Here is a 25,694-nt window from a genome sequence, read left to right on the forward strand (position 1 = left end):
TTGACACCACGCTAAGTTATTTTTCGTTAAACCGTTACTAGTTATATTTAATTAAGCGTTACTTCTAAAGACTGTTTCCTTGTCGACGGGCAGATGCTGATAGAAACGAATGTCTTGAAACATTGAAATGTTATTACACGATTTGTTAATGAAAACCGTGTTTAATCCGGGCATTTGTCAACCCGGACCATTCCCAAGGGAACGATAGCGGTAGGATTAACGCCGTTGACTGTACATGTCCCGTTAATCCGCTGGTACCGTTCTCAGTGACAACGTCCGGATTAACGAATCATTGGAATGGTGGAAAGTTCCTTTAAATATCCCGGAAGCGAGGTTTCCGGATTATCGAGGTCCGAACTAGCGTTTCTCAATGTATTTACTTTTAATAACACAATGACAATAAGTTCAATTTTAGATATTAATTATATAAAGATATGTTGTAAGTAATAATCTTTCTCAAACATAATGACCGCATTACTTCCTCTAAGTACCCCGAGTGTAAGATCACCTACCCGAACCCCGAGTGTAAGATCACCTACCCGAACCCCGAGTGTAAGTTCACCTACCCGAACCCCGAGTGTAAGATCACCTACCCGAACCCCGAGTGTAAGATCACCTACCCGAACCCCGAGTGTAAGATCACCTACCCGAACCCCGAGTGTAAGATCACCTACCCGAACCCCGAGTGTAAGATTACCTACCGAATCCCGAGTGTAAGATCACCTATCCGAACCCCGAGTGTAAGATCACCTACCCGAACCCCGAGTGTAAGATCACCTACCCGAACCCCGAGTGTAAGATCACCTACCCGAACCCCGAGTGTAAGATCACCTACCCGAACCCCGAGTGTAAGATCACCTACCGAACCCCGAGTGTAAGATCACCTACCCGAACCCCGAGTGTAAGATTACCTACCCGAACCCCGAGTGTAAGATTACCTACCGAACCCCGAGTGTAAGATCACCTACCCGAACCCCGAGTGTAAGATCACCTACCGAACCCCGAGTGTAAGATCACCTACCCGAACCCCGAGTGTAAGATCACCTACCCGAACCCCGAATGTAAGATTACCTACCCGAACCCCGAGTGTAAGATCACCTACCCGAACCCACTTCAAGTAAGGAAGATGCTCTCACTCATATATTTTCGAGGTACTGAGTAGGGGTGTCACGATCAATCGAAATATCGATATATTGCTATTGGTAAGCACTTGAAGTCAATAAATCGATTGTTAAATCAGTTTCCGATCAATAGTATCGATTTCAGTTAGGAATATTGATAGTCTCGATTGTACATGCAATGCTGTTCAAATTTGTTTTTCTTCTGATCATGAGTGGTAGTAATTTATACATGGTAATTTGGAAGTTTCTTTTTCTTAAATTATTAGGGTAAAGAAAATACAAATCAGTCATATCCCAAACTTTACTTTTTATTTGTTGTTATGGTTATCACATTAAAGGAAACTTCAGTTCCAAGGTTTAATTCAACTCTAAAATCCATCTAAATGATATATAAAACTATAGATATTTATTGCAATAGTTTCTTTCAATATCAATAGTTATCGCAATAGTTTCTTTCTATACCAGTAGTTATCGCAATAGTTTCTTTCTATACCAGTAGTTATCGCAATAGTTTCTTTCTATACCAGTAGTTATCGCAATAGTGATTCCCAGTCACCAATAGTCACCCCTATCTTACACCTATGCCCATACTGCCAGGATCCGCTAGTCGTGGGTTCGAATCTCCAACGCGATCAGCTTATGGTCTTCCTTTCCCTTGTCAGCCCCAGACTCCCAGTTATTGAATTTGTTTCATCTGATAGATGAACGACAACAACCTGCATCGACATAGCCTGTCTCCCACGTTAACCTGACAAGAGGTATATTTAAACTCACTCACTCACTCACTCACTCACTCACTCACTCAGTTTCGCCCTGGTAATGAGTCCTGGCTTGTCAGCACTAGTCACGTGTTCGTGATGATACCAAAATGTTATACGTCTCAGACTCCCTTCACTTTGAGCTTTAAAGCGGGCACAGCCAGACATACGACATCACAACTGTAGAAGGATTTAAACCCACCCATTAACAGCTCCATGTTGTTCCCATCGTCACGATATGGCTGGAATATTGCCGATGTGACGTAAAGCATAAACTCACTCACTCACTCACCCCATGTTGTTCCTAACAGAGATAGAGATGAATAAATCTTGTCTTCGACTTGACCAAACTTGAACAAATGTAGATGTTTTAAAAAAACGTAAAATTGACACGATGGCTGTAAAATAATTATTCCTCCTGAAACGCTGGACCACCTGGTCTTAAAATAAAACACTTTTTTAAAGTTTTCCCATAGAACGAGGAGATTCCATGGTCTGAATCTGCGTACTGTCGAGGGACGGAAATAACAAAGTTATTTATTTATGTTCAATTGACACCAAGAGAATTCTAAGGGTTTGATTCAATAGATAACATATCCCACTGTGCAGCGACTCGGGGAAATTTTTCCATACGTTGTTGGGGAGCACTCATTGTTTTGCAATGTCTGTACATGAGGTTGATTACAGCTGGAAACACTTCACACGAAGACCTCCCTCTGTGCGCAGGTGCAGTAGCCAGGCTCTCGTGTCGCACGTTTTCCCGCCATGGGCTTTCGCGTGACACAAACTGTTGGTTTGGTTATCGTGGATAAATATCACGACTTGAAGCGATGTCAGGGTTTATAACTAACAGTTTGATTTCTCAGACAGGAGAAAACAGCGTATGAGGTGATAAAATACGTATGTATTTCGTTGCTGTGTCTAGCGACAGGGGGGAGTAATGTTATCGCTAGATAGGGCGCTTGTAGGCTTTTAAGGATTTCCTTCACGTTTTTCAGCCTTTTTTGCGTGAAAGGAATATTTGGAAACCATTTTAACAGCGATACGCATTTTGTTATCAAGTGTCATAATGGGATATTTATATACTTACATGATATATACAACAACATATTTGCTTGAAACTAACTTAAAGGAAGCCATTGACTGATATCCAAATGCTAGAAGATCTAAAGTAACACGTGATCTACAAAGGTCAATGGAAATCCTTTTCTGCACATTCTCGGTTGATTACTATTAATTGTCTTTGTATGTGGGAACCTTGGTATATAAGCATTCTCCAAGTGACAAGTGAGTGAATGTTGTTATGCGCCATTGGGCCAGATGAACCAGTGGTTGATATTATGAACAACGACCCGCGTTGGCCGGATGCGATGACACCAAATCAGGCAGGTCAAACACTCTTGTAAATGGTGACTTGATACAGCTGTTAGGGAAAGGAGGGATGCATTTTCTGATGCGGTAGTTCGCGTACAGTAATCGTGTACTTTCTTTGAAAAAGCATCACTACTTGAACTAGTGTTATAGCTCTACTTTAGTATACCCGATCACCTGTAAAATGTATAGATGTTTCATACTGACCCATGAGGGAAAAATAACCCGGGGTTTCGGCATATCGGACAGGCGCTTTAACCGTTAGGCTACCTAGCCTCCTCGAATTGTTACAGCTGCAATAGATTTATGAGTTTCAATTAACACTAGTGTGAACGAAACTGTTCTATTCACTACCGCAATGAAATGTACATGAACACCGATGTCCAAATTTACAACAATCAATATCATGTCTTTATGCACTCCATGACATTCACTCCTACTGAAATCGACCACGATGTACATTACATAACCCAGGTGTTGAGCAAATTACACGTTGTCGATAGCTGCCACCAACACACGACAATCGTCTCACCATTCCGACATCAATCATGAATATCTCGACAGCTGACGTGGAAATCGACATCCATATCCAGCATCCATGTCCAAATCTACACGCTGGATCGTGGTGGCTGGTGACCTCTGACCCTCGACCCCGGGTCACTCACCGCATGTATGTAATCAGTTTCGCAAGGCGCATGACACAATCTGGTTCATTTCACTCCCAGCCACAACTGGGTGTGTTTATTGTCTGGTAAACATGTGATTTTCTTCAGCTGGGATAATGTCGGGGCGTGATAACTGCAGATACATACACGGTCCTGTTTCTACTGACTGTTTATCTCCGCGCTGAAACCGACAAGGGGGTTAATAGGGTTAATTGGGTTTTGACATTTACTACTGGAAAAGTGTACATTTCTACTGATGCCATTTTGATTAGGTAATGTACATTGTGTGTACATCTGGAGCCGCTTGTCGTTAACATTCTCAGAATAACAAAAGGCTATTTCCTGATTCCTGGAAATGCCTGGTCAGACAAACTTGAAATGTGACAGAGATGTCCAATATCAAACCTGAGAATAATTACATATTCCTTCATCAGTGATCCATTCATATATTTTCACCGCTGTTTTACCTTTTACGTCTAATGGAATCTGTTTCGTCGGATAATCGAGACTGGTTAGTCTCTGGAGCTGACGCTTTAAAATTATTCCCTAAAAAAGTTGCATTTAGCATCATCGAGTTATATTTATTTTTCCTAGCATAACTAATTCCTTGCTAAGGCGTTTTTCGTTATATCTGAAAGCGATTAAAGTTTCCTAACTGTTTCCATGTAGTACTGTAGATATATGTACACCATTGACCAGTCGACATTACTTTCAAAGGTTTAGCGAATAACTCGTGTAGGGTTCCTATTGAAATATTTTAAAATTGCTAGGTCGTAAATTTGGATGTGTTTGCTTCATCCCCATCCAACCCTTCTACTAATGCTAATCGCTAACCTTACCCCATCCCTACTGAACATTCATTCTTTCTATCTTTCCAACTCATCTTACCCCTTCATTAACTATCCCCATAAAACAGGGGCAGTGTATTCCTGTAATACCCCTGTCTTCCTCACCCCGGGGATTACGATAACAACGCGCTGGATGATGACCAACGCCCAAGGTCTCCCTCTTTCGCAGACCCCACCCTGTATGCCCCCCTCCCCCTTTCTCTCAGACCCACACACGACCCCCGCGGTCACCCTCCCCATCGGAATACCGGGTTGCGAATCAGCGTACAAACGGACTTCTGATGCAACCCTTGGCGATATTCTGACGTGCAACCACAACCCCACCCCATCCGCCCAGCCTCTCTACCCCACCCATCCATCCTCCCCACCCCACCCCAACCACCCCGGATAAACTGTGCCTGAAGAGAGAGTCGTCGCGATGTATAGAAAGTGTGAACCTATTATCTGTACATGACGTCGGCTGGTTTCCAGAGCAGTTGTTTCCGCTTTTCTGCTTGCTTGTCTCCCGTTTTAAACTATTTCAATGTGTCGTTTAACCTTCCTGCTGTATAGTTTTGAGGTCCTTATTCTTGTTATAAAGGCGTCGTTGTACGGCAGCGTGAGATGGCCCTGGGACATCGTTACTCCCTCTACACCCTAAACTGTTTATTAACAACAGCGGTAGACCGGATACCGGATGAACTTGAAATGTACACAGATCTACAACATGCATGCTTCATTTGAGTGACAGGGTGATTTGAGATTCTGCCACTTTCAGCAGTTCCGCTGCAATACCACACACCAACATCACCTAACAGCATCCAACATCACGTCAATATGATACAACTCTATCAGAAGTGCATCTAGCGTCACACTATCACACAGCTAGTTCACACGTCACACATCAATATTTAACACTATCACACTGGAATATCACACATCACACATCAATATCAAAAAGTATCACACTGGAATATCACACAACATCACACATCAATATTAAGCACTATCACACTGGAATATCACACAACACAACATCACACATCGATATTAAGCAGTATCACACTGGAATATCACAAAACACCACACAACATCACATGGCGATAATCAAACTGTATCATCCGGGTACATCAAAGGAATATCAAACAGGAATATTCCACAATACCACACAGGAATATTCCACCAAACAGGAATATTCCACAGTACCACGCAGGAATATTCCACAATACCACACAGGAATATTCCACCAAACAGGAATATTCCACAATACCACACAGGAATATTCCACAGTACCACGCAGGAATATTCCACAATACCACACAGGAATATTCCACAGTACCACGCAGGAATATTCCACAATACCACACAGGAATATTCAACAATACCACACAGGAATATTCAACAGTACCACGCAGGAATATTCCACAATACCACACAGGAATATTCAACAATACCACACAGGAATATTCCACAGTACCACGCAGGAATATTCCACAATACCACTCAGGAATATCCAACAACATCAAATTAGCCATACCACACAGCAACGTCATGCATCAATAACAATATCGGTTCTTTCGATTTCACTTTTTTCAGGCACTAATTGATATGTTTAGTAAAGGTAAATTATCGATCTCGTCTGATATAGCTTTACGAATGCATTACTTTGTTCTCGTCTTCACACGCATTAAATAAAAGTTAAAACAGTGGAATGGTATTACAGCAAATATAAGGCCACATTCGATCATTTGCCTGTTCCTATTCACAGAGCGACCCAACAACTCATTTTTCTTTATATTTTCGAATCCCCATTAATAAAATGAAATCACGACTGTAAAAACAGAAATTGTGGATACAATAATGATATATCAAAAACAATTTCGATTTATTTTTTTTATAAAGATATCAAATAAGAATTGTATATGGCCAAGCAAGAGTAGATCCCTGGGATTTAAGCGTCATCAAGAGCCAGACATCAATCACACAAACTGAACCCACATGTCGTTCCCCGAGACTACCTCTAAGACAGTATAATACTCCCAGCTACTTAATGCTATCTCCCAACACGCCACCCTATTTCTCTCAGTTTTAGTAAAACGCCGTGTGAACAGGGGCAGTCTATCTGTAGATACAGTGCGGATGTTGCCACGACTCAGACACATGAAAGCACCACTTTTCCCACCCCCGATGGGAGGACATTCAGTCGTATATCCTGACCAACACAATACCTGACCAACATCTCTAATCTGACAATCTGACAATCACCAGAACCACGCTGCCCCAATTCCCTATCCCAATTATTCCTGAAAGAACCTAGTGATGGTAAACCCCCCGTGTGTACTATTTCATGACCCTACCCCGTGGACGCGTTTTGCGTGGGTACTTGGACAGTACAGGTAAAATACCCACCCCATTCCCTCACCCATCTCTGTCTTGTACAGATAACCATTTCCCTTACCCTGTTTTTAAACATGGGACCTACGATAGTTAAACACGTAGATATGAAATAAACTGAAGTTCAAGCCCTAATATTACAGGGGGTGTTACACCAGTGAAGTCCCGCATGTACGTTCACGTAACACCTCGCTAACTCGAAATCCACTAACTCATTACGTCCTTTAAGGCGACGTAACTATATGATCATGGCTTATTCCTTTATATTATTGAACTTTTGTCTTATATCGTCATTCCGCGTGTCTCGAAGTACGGGTAACTCGCACCGTTGACTTTGAGATAACGAAGAAGTATATCCACCGTGAGAAAACACAGACTTCAGACTTCGAGTTAAAGAGGTACCACAACTATTTTACCTCATTTACCGCGGAACTACGTCGTCACAGACCAACGTGGCCCAATTCTCCCACCGTCATTTCGTGCGTTGGTAAAACCCCGGTCTACATGGTATCACGACCCGCATATACATACCACCGGCACTATGTTCACAAATCTCTTAACCCATCCCTATATTACCAATTGACCGTACCACAGACAACAGATAGCGATCTGTGACAGCCAATACCATAACGCGGCCGTAACAGATAACGTTAACCCATCTGTTATTGTTAACATTGAAACGTTCACGTTGTTTATTGCCGAATAATTGCAGGGTGTTCGTTAATCTGAAAGTAAAGAGAGGGGACATTTTCTGCCCACTGAACAGCGGCTTGGATGAAATCGTTGCAGTGTCTCAGGAAGAACAATCCACCGTGGTCTTCCTCTTATCTGAGAGACAGTGCTTGAAATTGTGCGTGCACAGAGTGATAAAAGTTTTTCAGCATTTTACGCATGGTGGATCGAGTTCCTCAGCTTCTGGGTTGGACAATACCAGCTAAGCTTTGATTTTTACCGTGAAATTAGCCTAATGTTCCATTGTGTTCTCGGTCACTGGAGACGAGTGTGCTGGCACACAGGGGATAGAAGTCATGAGTGGCGGGTAGAGACAGGGGTTTGCGGAAAGAGAGAAAGGGGTTTCCAAAAAATGTAAATGGTGCATGCAAACATTTATACGTAAATAATGTGTGAAAGTATCATATAATGTCGTCCTCTTTGTGTTGTGAAAGTGAATTTAAAGTATTCGCCACGAATAAACAATAGATAGAATCGTAAAACTGAAGTAGCGGTGTCTAAGCGATCGCTAAGTTCTTGTACTATAGCAATATGAGCTGCCTAATATCACGAATCATAGCAGGGGTGTTGAAAAAGTTTTTGACATGAACCATTACATAAAGTAATCATTGATATTTATAAACAGTGGCTCTTATTTTCCCCAAATTTCATTTTCTAATCTCTTAATGTACCTGGCAAATATATGTCACATTTCCTTACTGATATGGAAGAGATATTTAATGTCTGAGTGTATATATTTAAATTGTATATCATAAAGTTTCAGTTTGTCATATTTGAAAAACACGTGTACACGTCAAAGCGGCAAACGTTTGTGTTAGTGTGCGCATCTGATAACTTCATGGATAATTCGTCGTGTCATATATCGGCCACCAAGAGACCATTATCACTTCAAATGTTTCTGCAATATCAAAATGGAAAATGTGTTTATCAGCACATCTTAAGCTCAAATAATACAATGTGTCAAAACTGATCCGTAAGAAAGTAGCACAAAACATATTTAAGCTTGAGTTAACATTAAGCAACGACACAATAATTTGCTATTCATCCTTATCACACTGACCATCTAGCAGATAAGACCCAGAGTTCCAAATCCCCTGTCAAGTCCTAATGTTAGGGAGAAACTCTCACAGGGCAAGTGACGGGGGGCTAGACAGTGACAGAGGGGGTCCCTTTCAGCCCCAGTGCTCCCTTTTACCCACCGTAGTCCCTCAACAGATGCTGTGGTAATTTGACGGCCATTTGTTTCACGCGTATGGCATATCTCTATCTCTGCGACAGGGTTGTATTCTCTGCCCGGTCTTGTTTTCTATAGGCGCGGAGATCGTGATGTACCCGCATTAGCGTCTTATACAGGTAGTGTTATTATGTATATGTGAAACTCGTATCATTGTTCGCAGGGTCAGGTGACGTCTTTCTACAAATGACCACTCGGTTACGTCTGAGAGGGACAATTATGGGTAATTATCCGATATGGAAATCAGACTGGCTTAAACCCAGCCGCGAAAAAGGAAAATGTATAGGGTATAATGAGGCACTCGAGAACATGGGTAACTTGAGATGACATCTAGAGTAAACAACGATTTATGAAGCTTTGAATACATCAGTGAAGTGCCCACTGGGGTGTTCATTGTCGGAGATTCTCGGACATTGGCACTTGGTGCTTCGTTATATGAGCTGGACTCTGCCTTACGTGGCATAGGATCAGTGCCACTTCACTTTATGAATATAGGCAATTACCGTTAGGCATAGTGAATGGCACATTAGGACACGTGCAATGGTTATGTTACAGGATATCACACGCACCTTGAATAAAGAAACGTACGAAGACATGCTTTCTTTAACGGCACTCTTTTTTGGACACGTGGAGATTAGCGATACTACAATATATATTTTTCGAAGATTTTTGTTTAGATTGTATTATCTTGAGCGATGTTTTACCCATTTTATCTTGTGTACAATGTAATACATCTCAACTAGAATATATATGTAAATATGTATGTTTCCTTACTGAGAATTCGAAAAAATCAGCAAGTGTCACATAGTCGAGGATAAGTGTCAAAGTAAAGATATTTATGACCTCCCGTTTATGATGTTTTATTAAATTCAGCACGAGAGAATTACTCTGCTATTACAGACCTAATCCTTTAACTGCACTCAAGGGTCTAAAAGGTGTAAGATTCTCAGCAGACATGATGACATAATCCCCCTTAAACAAAAGGGGGACCTAGACTCTTCCGGGTATCCAGATAGCCCTATAACTCTCGAGGGACGCGCGCGTGTCTTTGAGTGATAGTGAGAGGTGTATGCGTACATCTATCGCCTTTGATGACTAACGGTAATTTACAGCCGATAGATAAAGATTGACAGGCTTAGCGGATTAGAGGATTATCTCGACTAATGGTAATTGGTGTATCTTTTGTGTGAAGCTGTTTGATGAGTTTTAGCATCTAGCTGAGTATGCGAGGTGTACGTCTAAGACAATATATTACATATATACCACAGTGGCTGATGGGGTTAAAATAGCATGTGTTGTTCATCCCTGAAACGAATTAACGAACGATGTTGTGTAACACCGCACTTAATCCAGTCCTTTATTTACCCTAGGCCCTACAGGTTATCAGAATCTAAATATTCTGTTGAAAAATACAGTATCAGTAGTATTTCAGCCTTATTTCACCCAACCTGACAACACACTCCTCTTACAAAAGCGAACGAACGAACGAATACACACTCCTCTTACAAATGAATGAATGAATGAATGAATAGAAATGGTGTTGTCCGCATTAATAAACACAATTATCACCATCATCTTGTCTTTCATTGTCCAATCATCTACAGTTGTCTGTTACACAATGTCGCAATGCTCTTACCCACGTAACAATGATAGGTGATAGACGATGCATGATTATCACCACTAACAAGTGTACATCAATAATGTGAAAAAATATTGATGAAAGCCTGATACCATTGTTTGGCTTCACACCGCATGAACTGCCTGTCCTTATTATCAGTCCATAGTCCATACTTATCAACACATCAACACAGCAGGCCTTTGGGGAGGAGCCCCAGCTAATGACGAATAACATTACGTCATCACTGCTGTAGGAATCATAACTGACCGTGTGATACGTTAGTGGTTTGTCGGTCGGAATCTGTTTGACTCTTTGTCTTCGTTATCAGTGCCAGTATAAACTATGTATGAGAAGGCCTGATTTTAACAATAGTCCAGCAATATACAGAACTTGATTTCCTACATTGTACCCATATGGGAAACCGAGCCCGGGACGTCGGAGTGACGGGCGAGCGTTTTAACTACAAGACTACCCACACTTACTACTACTAGTACTAGTAGTAGTAGTAGTAGTAGTAGTAGTAGTAGATCCAGTGATTGACATTATGAGAACCGATCTACGCAATTAGGATACGATGGCATGCATCAACCAATTGCAAGTCAGCGAGCCTGACCACCCGATCCAGTTAGTCGCCTCTTACGACAAGCATAGCCACCTTTTGCGGAAAGCATGGGTTTCTGAAGGACTCACGGGATATTCACGGGAGTAGTAGTAGTAGTCGATACTCTTATTCTTACACCTTTTATTGTTATTTTTTTCATTATTGTTGTTGTTGTTTATTCAATCAACATGCCTTAACAAAATTGCCTGCAAGGGTATTTCACACATAGATTAGGTTTAGTATATTTTTAACTTGTCTATCTAAAATGGTAAACTTTATATCATTTATCGTCAACGCCGCTTAGTCACATTAATTTAAGCATGTCTCCTTTCTTCTAAACAATAATAACTTACATGTGGTAAGAACACATGTTCATTGTTCAAGAAAACATTTGGATTATGGAAACCCTTTCCCGACTAAACGAATTATATTTGTTTTCACACTTGTCAAAACTGCTAGTCGTGTGCAAATATTATGTTTATACAATGACCTTCCTCTGCTAACAGCAAAAATAACAAATTTCATGCTTGATGAATTAACTTGAATAACACTGTTCAAGCACATCAATCTTATGGCAAAGGGAAGTAACTGCTAAAGCAGAGAATCCATTCATTGTCAGAAAAGCGCGCTCCCTGCGGCGCGAGTCAGTAGCTGATAGGCTATGATTGGTTGATTGGCAAGGGGGCGTGGTTTGGGCTTTATACAGGAGCTGTAAACATGATCATGGCACATTGAAACACCGTGGTTGTGTTGATAGTAGCGCGAGGCGTGGGCAAGGAGAGATGAGTTTGTGACAGACACGGATACCCAGAGTCATAGAGGCATGTTTGGTAGTTGTTCGTTGTGAGTTTGGACAGAGATTTACAAACTACATTAGATCCCTTTTCATGTTTAGAGGAGCTACAGAAAAACCAAATTATCGTGGAGTGATCTGGCAGCAAACACGGTTTCTCTAAAGTGTGTCTCTTGTGTTACAGGTTGAAATCGACAAGATCTCCAGGGAAATAGACCTCAGCTGTATGTTGACACAAGGAAATACACAAGCTCCGGAGACGTCATCAGAGGGATATTAACAAGATTCTACCAGTGTTGTCCATTTCGTGGATTATGATTCGAGTGGGATAACTGTGAAGCGGTCAATATGGGTTTGAAGATGTATGTCGTGATATTGACAACTGTGTTGATATCTACATGTGTCAGTCAAGATTTGACATTTCGGATAGACGAGGAACAGAAGGCTGGAACGTATGTAGGAAGTATATCTGATGCCACTGATTTGCAATCAGCATTATCTGACGATGCGATGAGAACTCTTCGATACAGCTTCCTCACGCAGGGGTACCCGTACAGTGCCTTGTTTACAATTCACAACACGACAGGTGAAATCTACACGGCTGTGAAGCTCGACAGGGAAGATATATGTGGATTCTCCTTTCAGTGTGTGTTGGATCTAGAAGTGGCAGTTCAATCATCGACAAGTCAATACTTCCGAAAGATATGGACAAGTGTCTATCTACAAGATATCAATGACAATAAGCCCATTTTCCCGAAAGCATCCATAGCTTTGGAAATATCTGAAGCTGTTTCCGTGAACTCATCTTTGGCTATTGATGGGGCAGTTGATAGAGACATTGGAAACAACTCGCTCCAGAGTTATGAACTAACCCCCTATGACAGCCCATTTACTCTACACGTGGTCAGCCGTTTGGATGGAGGAACTATCGTCAGCCTCGTTGTAAGGCGAACGCTGGACAGAGAAGCTGCTAGCAGTTATCAAATCATAATCTTTGCAAAAGACGGCGGAAACCCCACCTCCACCGGCAGTGTCAACGTGAAGGTCGACGTTATTGACGTCAACGACAACGCTCCCGTTTTCTCCCCCGCTTCTTACAACGTCACGGTGCGAGAAACGACTTTGGAAAAAACGGCAATATTCAGGGTGACGGCAACGGACGTAGACATCCCCGAGAACGGCGTTGCCTACTACAGGTTCAGCCCATTACAAGCGGGTAACGTGAAACGCTACTTCGACGTCAACGCCACAACAGGGGAGGTAACTGTTGTCTCTTCTCTTGAAGGAGCCCAGGGAGAAAGGTTTAAGTTTTACGTCGAATGTATAGATGGTGGGAGTCCGCCTTTAATATCTCAAGCTGCCGTTGAGATATATGTTGAAGACACTATCAATAGCCCACCATCCATCAACCTTAATCTGCTGTATGGGGGTTTGGTATCGGAATATGCTCAACCGGGCACCGTAGTCGCCCATATTGCTGTCCTTGACCTTGATTCTGGCAGGAATGGGATAATTCGGTGCGACATCATCAGCGAGATGTTCGAACTACAAGGACTGGACGTTAATGAATATAAGGTCATCGTCGTGAGGCCGTTGAACAGCGAGGTGATGAAGGAGCATTTCGTCACGGTGACGTGTCAGGACGCAGGAAATCCTCCCCTTAACACTACCATCAATTTCACGGTGCTTGTCAAGGACGAGAACGACAACTCGCCTGTGTTTAGTAAAGACGTGTACACCGCTTCTGTAGTCGAGAATGTCAAAGGGGTCGTGATAACAAGAGTTCGAGCCAGTGATAAAGATTCAGGCTCGAACGGGGAAATCGACTATATTATACCCTACGCTGATAAAATGGGACTGAAAGTATTGCAAACTGGGGAAGTGATATCTGCTATCGAATTCGATAGGGAATTTATGCCCAAAATGGCTGTCCCAATTGTAGCTCGAGATAGAGGTTATCCTCCGAGAAACGCGACAGCGACGTTAATGATTACCGTGGATGACGTCAATGACGTGGCGCCAAGCTTTCAGTCCAATCTGTACAAGTTCAAGGTTATGGAGAACCGCGCACCTGGGACTGAAATTGACAAAGTTCATGCTTTGGATCTTGATACCGGGCTGAATGGCGAAGTCATGTACAGCATTGATGACAATTCCGATGACCCTCCGATTGAAATCTTACCCGGTGGTCAGCTGCGTACTACCCGGCGTTTGGACCGCGAGATGGTCAAGGAATTTCAGGTTAAGGTATGGGCAAAGGACAATGGGGTGCCCGTTCTAAGTAGCTCAACTACAGTCGTAGTAGAAGTCGGTGATGAAAATGACAATCCGCCGAAGATACAATCTCCCAATCCTGCCAACTCGTCAATCGCGATCCCCTACCACACAAGCCCCGGATCACCTCTTCTATCCGTTGTTGCTAATGATTCTGATGAAGGGATCAACGCTCGTTTTCAGTTCTACGTCGCCAGGGGGCAACGCCGGGTCCCCCCAACTTGGGAGGGTCCAGAGACAAACGCTGGGGAGGAGACGGACACGTTTGGTATCAATAGCAACACGGGGGAGTTGCTTCTGAAAAGAAAATTATCAGAGGAAGATGTCGGAAAATACCGAATGGTTATCATCGTCACTGATCAAGGGATTCCACAGTTGAGCTCGAATGCTACGCTTGAGGTTCACATTTTTGCCAGCAATGAAACTTATTACGAAAGCACCGGTATGACGGAGGAAAACGCCATCGTTGTCGTCATCCTTGGCAGCCTCACTGGCATCGTCACCGTGGTAGTCATTGTCACGATCCTCATTATAAAGCGGGCGGACCGGGCAAGGAAGACTCCCCGGGGGGACTCGGTACCACAGCACCCCATCCCTGCTGAAAACGATGAGGTTAAGGTGAAGACGCTCGACGCCATCGTCATCCGCAACGACGTCTCCTTCGACTCCCAGGTGTCCAGTCACATGTCTATAGACAGCCATGGCAAGCTAATACTGGGACCCGGAGATGGCACTCAGGTAAATATATTTATATATCTATAAATCTATTATATAAATATCTGTCAGATTAGATGTAAAACATGTCAGTATCAAAAATTCCGCTTCTTCGACATGACCTGAGTATTAAACAGTTGAAAATGTGACACTGCGCATTTTGACATTATTAGTCGGTTGACAGATATACACTCTCATTATCTCGAACAATGTTGACGGGATATATTCTTATCTTGAAGATCGGCCACATCTCTAACTATACATTCCAAATTACATATCTGTGGGGTATAATATTAGCATGAGATAAGTAACATTGCTTATGCCAAAGGGGAGGGGTGAGTTTTAACAAAATCACAAGACAATACAATCACGTGATCATATCATAATACTGCACGTTTGGGGAATGAAAAAAGTGTTGACAGAGAGTCCTAGTTTCTCATATTCATCTCGTTTTCCAACAGCAGACCTTCACATTTCTTGAGATTAAATTATTATTTCTCAAATATTCATCTATTTAATCGTTCTCGTTATTATGTACTCCTAAGTCCTTATTGAAAACGAGTTTGATGATTCTCTAACTTAGGTGTTTACTAAACTAACATGTCATAATTATGTCTATATAAAATATTTTTGCCACCATCTACACAACTAATTCCGTTATATTACTTCATCCCGCTCCTGTGTATTACCTGCGTATATCACATATTAGGAAATCTACACCTTGGTGTCAATCAAACTCCAATGTAGGCGTTATGCAGCGACGTTGATTACATTGTCGATATCAGAATATAGACATGTCTCTGTCCCCTGCGGACATGGGGGATTTAACTAGTCTGGCTCTTTGTAATTAGTACCGCAGTCTAGGTCACGTGACATAGAAGCGTGACCTTATGAAGTCCCAATATGTTCCATAAGTAAATATACCATATACATTTCATGAATAAATCAAATATTTTCTATTGTTCACAGTATGGCATTTTGTATATGAATAGGTAATCTGAATGCAGTCATATACATGTATTCACATTATTTCTTCATGGGAAGTGCTGTTGAATTGGATCTACACTCTGCATGGGTGGAGGTTCTGTGATGAGAAATGTGGCATCTGTTGAAATTCACCCGCTCTAGAAAAGATAAAAACGTGTATATTTCATTCAATCATTTGTCAGTGTATCTTAATAGCCTCGTCTCTATCTGTAAGATAAACAACATCTCGGCATGAAATATATATATTTCCCTCCTAGGCGTATCAATCAACTTAATCAATCCAACAAATCCAAATAGCGACAACACACTACCATCCATTTCAACAATATTACCCCCCGACTGTTTTATGGCAGCTTAATCTGTTCCATTGTCCAGTAGCAAATGCATTAATATTGCATCAGGCCAGGGGTAATCTACCATATAAACACCTCATTCTTTCCCAATCCTCAAAGTCCATTCTTCTGTAACTACAAACACCTTTTAGTGCAATACTTAATGACAAGCCCTTTCATCTCTACCGCGGGAGCAGATTGACACAGCGAAAGAAAACATACTGTGAATTCTCCATCAACCCTACTTCAGCTTGTGCGCTATGTTACACAATTTTAACATAAATGAGGGCTAGAGCAGTTTGCCCACTTAAAGATTACCCAATTGTTGTGTGCTTCATGGGGCCGAGCAAACAGGCTCAGGCGTTTGACTTTCAAAGTAACAATTTTTCGATGAGCCAATGAATTGGTCATCGTGGTGGTCAGCGGTGGTCAAATAAAGGCCCTAAGGGGGAGGAAATGGTCCTTCAATAGTTATATATTCCTGTGGTTGACCTTTAAAATATTTGCACATACCTCAAGAACTTTTCCTTCAAAGGTTTCATTATCTGTGACTTCGCATCCAATATCGGCCCCCCATATTACGCACAGTGTTTGTTTAGACCTCGGTTTTACGATCTGTCGGTAATAAAACTTTAACTTTGAATAGATTCGTACAAAATAAAACAAACACATTTTCCTTAATTTGAGATTGAACTCTCAGTCATCGTATTCGCTTGATTTCGTTACTTAAGTTATGTGTACTTAATTACATCACATTCAAACTGATAGTAAAATCCTATTTTCAGCATAATGTCAGTAATTTTTAACACATGAAAATATGTATCTGTTAGTTCTGCTGTAGAATAGCCATTGATATTCTCTGTAAGTATTGGTCATTCAGTTTCTATTCTAGTAATTCAAGGTTTTATTGAAAGGATCATAAAGTTCTAGAGCAATGATCATATTCGTATGAATAATATGTCATAAACTTTCAACAATCCTCTGGATTAAACGAGTCCATGAAGTTTATGATATATCAACGGGGGTGAAACTTTAATTTCTGCAAAAACATTAACATTTGAAACATCGCTTCATAGACTCAATGTAAAACGCATATCTTTATTACGATCACTTTACAAGGAATATATTTTTCCATAAAATTCTCTTAAGATCACACTTTATGAAATGTTTATTGACAAAGAACTAGGTCGAGGGTGTAATTCTATTGTGGAAAATTTATTGTTATATTTCACGCTTCGAGATCACTTTCATTCTCGGGTAAAAGATGTCATTGACAAGAATCTCATAATCCAGCCACTGCATAAAACTACAACAGTAAATAACCAAGGGCCGTCTTCCCGATCATAAAACCAATAAAACATGTTCTTTTATTTCCTCTTGTGGGGAAGGGTGATTAAAACCCGAACATACAGACACTGTGTAAGCCTTCGCTGTCCGTCACATGTTATGTGGTGTTTCTTTCAGTGAAATTGACGCTTGTACATTTCATGTGAAAGGGGGTATTTTAATGGCCAGGACGACAAATACTTGTGTTCGTTTCGACAAGAACAGACTTTTCACCCGCTGCTTGTCCATCCTTGTGCATGTCTCTTTCATTTCATCTCCTCGACACCCAAATATTTGACATTCAGCGCTCTGAACGGGGTAAGAGGCGTCGCTTCACAAAGCACTGCCCAGGGGTCTTTGTCGAGCTCTGATAGTAGGGGAATACAAGATTTTGAAGGGGATATTGATGATAAGAGCGTCTTAGGGGGAAGGAAAAGTCACCGAGACGAAGCGTATTGTCAAATTTTATCTCCCCTCTCGGCACTTTAGGCCCTGAGAAAGTAAGCTGATAGATATATATTATCAACGATAAATTTCGAGCGATATCCAACTGACATCGTGCTTTAAGAAAAACATGTGTAGGCTGTAAATTAAAAAAAAACGTCTTCTCGGCGAGTGACGCTTCTTGTGATATTAAATGTAATCTGAAACTGAATTGAAAAATACCATTAGTTTGATCTTCTCTAATCTACAAAATAATGTTAAATCACACTTCTGTCATACTGTTTTTATTAAAAACATGGTTTGACATGTTGTCAAAAAATGGCATGTGCTGTTAAGGTAAACATAATGATAAGCAAGTAAATAGTCGACCTGAGTTGTCAATAGCACATGCCTGGGGCGATTATCTAAACAGATTTATTCTTTGTCTCAACGAGCACTCAGTGCATGTATGTAATAACATAATGCCAACGAACCATGTTAATTGTAAAACAAATTAAACTTGATTGACAACTAATAATCCTTACAACAACACCGAGCGAGATATACCGAGTATATGTTATTGTAAAGAATTAAAATAATTACTGTCCACACGCGATGTTGAAATAAAACCCAGTTCTTATTTTCTATAGAAGATTTTTATTTCCATTTTTAACTATAGTTTTATTTAGAAAAGTTGTTTAAGTTTCAAAATTTTCAATTCTATTTTTTATTTACAAAATGGAAATAAAACCTAAAAAATATTAAATATCATGGACGAAAGGAGACTATCAGACGAAGATATCAGCTGCTTGTGATTAAAGTAATTCGATACCATCTTATCATGTAACCAGCATGTTCGACAATCTCTTACCTCAGCGTTCCGCGCGTTAAAATAAACAAAATTGTCGTTAACAAATGCTGATGGGATATCGCAGATTACATCTAATGCATTTGCGACCACCCAGGGCTTCAGTATTGATATTAACATCATCTTACACAACCGACGAGTCTGTTTCTGCAATTAATTACATAGATACACGACATTGCCTATGCTTCGTTAACGTCCCCCCTTCCACCGCCCCCTGCCTCGTACCCCCACCCTCGGGCGGAAAACCAGACCCTCTTACCTACAGTGTTGACGACACGGGAGCTGAGAGCATAAGTGTTCGATTTCGTAGATCAAACATTTTGATTGACGCTCGTTACGACATTTCTAGGTTAATTACGCAGATAGATGAAATTGACAAGCATTGTCAGCAATAGACATCTCGAGTGTCGGCGTGATGCAACAGACATGGCTTCTTGTAGATTGCACAGCTGATGTTGCGATCGTTAGCTGGGATTTTGTTGTTGATTGTGTAACGATTTTCAGATATTTGAAACAAACATTTTGGAGAATATATGTATAGAATTTGAAACCAGTAAGTTGAGTGTGAAAAGCATTATACAAAACAGCAAAATGAAATAAAACCATCCAGATAATACATACAACATAAATAATGTTGTTTACTGTTATTACTATTACGGGGCATGCGCTACGCCATCTGATGGATTGTATTTCTAAATTTTACAGTATTGTCATGCGCTTGATAATATCCTTCTTCAAAATTACCCTTACATATTAAGCGAATAGCTTCGTATATGAAATCACTGAGACGTTTCCTAAATCTCAAACGTTTCTGGTCACAAGACCCGTATAGCTTCTGTACATGCTATCGCCGCGAATAGCTGCAAAATTGCTGATGCGGCGTTAAGCAATATTCACTCACTCACTCACTCTGTACATGCTAAGACTTACCACCCACTGACCCAACCGGCCTAAACAAGCGTTAATGATATGGCACCGCACGCCTCATTTAACCCTTGCCTCTTTGAATAAGCTGGTTGTGAGCGACAAGAATATATTAAAGACACCTCGCTATCTTCATCAGACAACGTGTAATAACTTGATAGGTATATTGAGATAAACTGTATTAATCATAATATTTCTTGGCAGTTTCTTCAAACGTTGACACATTATATCCAAATTAAACACGTAAAGGAATACGTCTTCATAAAATGGCTAGCACCTAAGATAAGGATTGTCATAAATTACCATAACTTAACGACATGCACTATACTGTGTTATTTCAGCACAGGGTTGTTAGGTACACATTCACCACATGCTTAAATTTTAAATTGTACAACTTTACTTCCATATGTGTTTCTCAATAAACTTTTGAAACGTTCTTCAGTGATCAATTCATAATATTTTACTACTAGTTTTGCCTTCAACACCCAGTGGAGTCTGTTTCGTCCGATAATGGAGACTGGTTAATTTCTGGCGTTGTTCTATATTTCTTTTAGAAGTGTACTATTATGAGTATGTGTTTTCAAGTTGTATTACTTTACTTTCTCATGTTTAAATTTTCGTGGAAACTGTTTTGCTCAAGAAGTGTACTATTATGTACATGTGGGTATGGTCTCAAATATTATTTATTTAACTTTACCTGGTAATTTAATATGTTTAATAATACCACTTGGTATTCACGTACCCTCTGAGTGAAGATCCCATCATTTGCCAAAATATTATCGTGAAAAATCACCAGCTTACAAGTTTATTGAGTTCTATTCGTGTTATAAAAGACATGCACAAAGTTCGTTTAGTAAATATGTTGTGAAGTATTCATTATTAGAAGCCAATTATGATATATGTAAATATACATAGCCCATAACTGTTATTAGATAACATAGGTTTAATACCAAGCTGCCAGGCAAAATAAAGTATGCGCCCATGTTTGATAGTGGTTAAAAATGAAAACAATCAAGAAATGGTTATGTATTTACGGGTGTTATGGTTGTGTTTTGGACAGTGTTTCGGCGACTGTTTTCAGTCTAGTACAGTTTTGATAACTTTTGTAATTTTTTCGTCAATTCCAATTTTCAAGTTATGCTTTCTTTTACTCGTCAGTTTATAATTCTAATAATAAGTAAAGAAACCTATGCAAGATTCTAAATTGAACATCTTCGTCATCGGTGCATACGGTAATAGAAGTTATTATTTCTTGTGTCAAAAACTCTGTTTAACAAGATCAAGGTATATTGGACATGCACAACAGTGATAAAAAAAACCTCAGGCATGAATGAGACAGAATGTTCACAGATTTAAGAAATTCATTTTGTTTTAAGATGATCTCAGCTGACCATGTCTGTTATAAACAAATAATTTACAAACTTACACAAACCTCAACATTTAAGTATTTCAATAACACATAGACAAAATCTTCCATTAGTCTGAGAGACTAATTGTTACGAAACAGATCGGACGTTGCCCATTCCATGACATATTCACACGGATCAAGTATCATTTTACCGTTACGCAAAGTTTAACAAAGACTAGCTTCACAGGGATAGGTCAAAGTAAACATATTACACGATGAAGGTGTATGAGTATATCACACGATTACACCCCAATAGGGTGTGTGGATATTTGGGATATTTCGTGACCTTCCCTCGGGTGGGATACGGGGCAATCTTATCTTCAACAGCGCCAATTCTTCCGACAAATCAACCCCCTAATGACATAATTTCCGATAGCGACACGAAAAGGAAATTGAGTACATACCAACACTGTGCTAAGACATCTATTCGGCCTTGTATTTCAATTTCACGGTTAATGAACACTTTGTAAGGACTAAATCTTAGCACTGGCTTGACAAATTGGATTTTTGTTCTTGACGAATGTAGAATTCGAACCGCCTATGGGAGCGGGTGGACGGGTGTATTACGTTGTGTAAATTTCAAACGCTTTGCTCGTATTATTAGACAAATCCTGGCTTGTGATAATATTTTCCCCCTTTCACAAACTTTATCTGTAGGATAAACATCACATGTCTTGAAATTGACTCTCGGAAGTTTCCAACAGTTGCGCAAAATACTCGAGATGTTAGGCAAGATGCGATTGCTCGAGCTGATTGCCCGGCGTTGACATTTGAGACTGAATGGAGGCATGCATAGCCAAAAAAAGCAAAACCGATTTTAGTAACACGAGACGAAAGCAGTTGGGGAAAAACGTACCCAACCAACCCCCACATATACTGTATATATGCCTTTTTCCGGTACGTACTAGTTGTTTTATGGCTTTATTTCCGGTACTAATTTTGCACTGAAGGCATCTTTTATGACCACGTGAGACTCCCTGCTTATGAAATCTAAATTATACATAGGCAATAAAAACCCGTTAATCCGAAATGATAAATATACTACCGGATTAACACATTTCCGGATGTACCAATCTTTGTTACGGAGGAATGTATTTTGTATGTAAGTCGGCGTTTATCAACATATCGACCGGAATGTCTGGATGGGTCTCCCTGTTCGCTCGGAGTTTCAGTGACATCAGTCGATGTGTCTTCAAAACAAATATTGCTGGGTTTTAATTGATGCTTCAAAAACCTATGTTTATATATATAAAGGGATATGTATTAGGAGCAAACTGACTACGACTGTAGTACCATTGTATGATGGGCCTGTGGCCTAAAATACTGAATGAATAAAGTTCATATTTGATGGTTTTTTCCAGTGAGAAAGAATTGTGCTATATAAGAGAATCTCCTGGTATTAATGGCATGTGAACTTCCTCGACCCTTAACGGTTGTTCGTATAAGTCTGTCGATCTGAACTGAAGGAGTAATCACCCCCCACCCCGACCACGGTCTTATGGTTTCAGCTTGACAGTATTTGTTACAATCCTAATAGTGTTATGTTATTGATCAAGTCTACATCTATCCGGTTCTTGATTTACCGTTTTTTGTTTACAGAGCACCCAGCCTGGCGATGACGGCATGTATCCGGGCAACACCACGGCAGACGAGTGGTCGACGGCGCTCAAGATTCACAAGGATCTCCTTAGAATGCATGGCGTCGATTCTAATGTAAGTACACACTTTCTTTATTTCTTTGTCTGTAAAGTGACCGTTTTATTGAAATTCTTTGATTTAACGCATATCTTTATTATCTAAAACTTGTCCAATGGTCACACTGTTTTCTGAATTTTAACAATAAAGACAGCGTTTCAGAATTCCTTTCCTGTTCCCGGTATTAGTTTCGGCAAACTATTGAACCTTAAATGTTAAGCAACACGTTCTACCCCTTCTGAAATTTGGGTCTATATCATTTAAATAAAAAAAATGATGTTATTTTCGTTTGTGTTTAGATGCCAAGACGCAGCAGCGACGATGCCAACAGCGATACTTCAGGGGAGACAACTACTAGTGACAGTGGTCGAGGCGGAAGTGACGAGGATAGTCACGGACGCGTATCCCCAGTCACTCAGAAAGGTGTGTACTCCTTAAAATCGTCCAACGAATGAGTGAGCGGTTACGCCGCTTTATGAGTGAGTGAGTGAGGTTTTACACCGCTTTCAGCAATATTCCAGCAATATCACGGCGGGGGACCCTAAAATGGGCTCCAAACATATACGCACTGGAATCGAACCTGTGACGAGCGAACGCTTTAACCTCTAGGCTACCACATCGAACCTTTATCCGTCAGAGAAAACCATTATGGCGCGGATAAAATGTGTCTTGAATGTATTATATTCTAAAATCATTGGCTCGCACAATTATGATTCACTCCCACTGCTTATAACATGTGGCATTTATTTATAGAGAAACAAAAATACTCTTTTACTTCAATAATTAACCAGAAGTAACCGAATCGCTCAGCCTATTCCCATTAGCCTAATCCCGACTAAACAAGCGTTAACGACAACAATATATTCCCGACCACGTCAACCGCAAGTCCAGATTTGACTTCCATTTTCCTTGACTGACCGCACTGAGTGACCATTATGATCGATCAATAAAAGCATGTAGATTGCATGTCTTACAGTGGTCATTATCACGAAAAGGTCAGATTTGACCGAAGCGTTGTCACTGTCGTTAACGACATATCCCCGTGCTAATCATCACGTCGGTGTTCCATTGAAGCCCCACCAGATCAGCACAATCCAATAGGGATTAACAGAGAGACACTTAATGGAGGCAGGCAATTAGGCATGTGCTGTGTGAATACTGTCATTAGACGTTGGAGGACGGCTTCTTCAGCCATTGGTCAGCCACAGGTCAAATTAATGTTTTCTGGGATTTTGGATTTTGTGGACAATATTGATCTTTTTACTATTTTCCTTTTTTTGTAATGATGTAATCCTACTAAAATATGTTTTGCGCAATTAGTAGTAGTGTTGTTGTTATTGTTATTGTTGTTGTTGTTGTTATTGTTATTGTTATTATTGTTATTGTTATTATTACAACTACTACTACACCCGGGAATAAGCCTCCACACACTTCAAAATAGTATAGGACAGATATATTTGAGATGCACGGACATTCGGTAGAATTAAATACTCTATTGTATGATGAAGTTAAAAACCTTTAAAACCTAAAAATGAAAAATCTTCACCTGGTTCTCACTTTGGCAAGAAAATGTTCACAGCGGCATTAAACTCAACTCACTCACTCACTCACTCACTCACTCACTCACTTTTAAAAAAATATCAAAAGAACTAATAAACAGTAGAGTTGAAATCTAATCAGCAATGAAAAAGAAAACAAACTGAACATAGATGGGAAATTAACGGTCATATTCCTGCTCCGAACTGTTAGTCTTTTAGGGTTACATGAGTTCAATTGTGTTTGTCTCCTCGTGAAAGGAAAATGTTTTCTGTTCATGTTTTTTTAAGTTATTTATTTTTGTTGTTTTCAGTGTCAACAACCATGTCTTCCCGCCAAATGTATCGTCAAAAGAAAGCATCGGACTATGTGAAAGGACTTGGCAAATTGTCTACCAATTCATTCGGAGGAACTTTCGGTTTCGACAAAACTCCGAATGCTAGTCAGTCCAGTATTCGATCATCAAGTCAAAGACCTGCCAAGCACGTGACATTCCAATCGGATCTTCCCGTTGATCGAAATTTTACGGAAAGTGACAATTTCAACGATGGCCCTTTCTATGTGAACGGTCATGCCCAGAATTCCCAAGTAATGTTCCCCGACGATGGAAACCTCAGTTTCGACGCCAACGATGACGACACGACGACGTCGGGAAGTTATACCGTCGATGACCACTTGTCCAATGATATTATAATTCCCAGGATGAATGACGTCCTTGTGTAATGCTTCGACTTTTCGACCAAATGGATGAAAGTGCAATTTTGTGTTTCTGGTGATATGTTCGTATTAAAACACATCATGCATAAGTTTGTGTTGACAAAGGTGCTAGATCGCAGCTATCGTTTCACGGGCGCCACACTGCATGCATCATGCATACAGTTATGCATGTCATGATGAAATTGAAAAATGAACTGCAATACCGACCAAGGATATTTATTTTATGCAATATGACACTGATATTATTACCCTGTGAATATTCTTGTGTACTTAAAGACAATATATTGCATATAAGTAAGTAATCAATCAGTATTTTCGGTCGTGCCTTATATATGAGAATACCCCAAGCTGTGATCGTCACATATGCAAGAATTTA

At 40.4% G+C, this 25,694-nt stretch overlaps 1 protein-coding gene across 3 annotated transcripts in view; it reads left to right on the forward strand.

Annotated features, from left to right (window-relative positions):
* The window catches only part of LOC124137477 (protocadherin gamma-B5-like), a 51,555-nt gene extending 26,063 nt beyond the window's left edge, over positions 1 to 25,492 (forward strand). For 2 of the 3 annotated variants that reach the window (XM_046503792.2, XM_048387996.1), the window contains 4 exons: positions 12,299 to 15,126; positions 22,970 to 23,083; positions 23,365 to 23,488; positions 24,915 to 25,492. In XM_046503792.2, the coding sequence (XP_046359748.2) occupies positions 12,463 to 15,126; positions 22,970 to 23,083; positions 23,365 to 23,488; positions 24,915 to 25,324 (3,312 nt within the window). In that variant the 5' untranslated portion in view covers positions 12,299 to 12,462 and the 3' untranslated portion in view covers positions 25,325 to 25,492. Of the gene's footprint in view, positions 1 to 12,064; positions 12,165 to 12,298; positions 15,127 to 22,969; positions 23,084 to 23,364; positions 23,489 to 24,914 lie in introns of those variants that run through there. The other variant, XM_046503793.2, reaches the window with a different exon arrangement.
* The last annotated feature ends 202 nt before the right edge of the window (positions 25,493 to 25,694 follow it).

This window comes from Haliotis rufescens, unplaced genomic scaffold (assembly GCF_023055435.1).
Source record: "Haliotis rufescens isolate VD_foot unplaced genomic scaffold, xgHalRufe1.0.p SCAF_7, whole genome shotgun sequence".
Classification (NCBI taxonomy): Eukaryota; Metazoa; Mollusca; class Gastropoda; order Lepetellida; family Haliotidae; genus Haliotis; species Haliotis rufescens.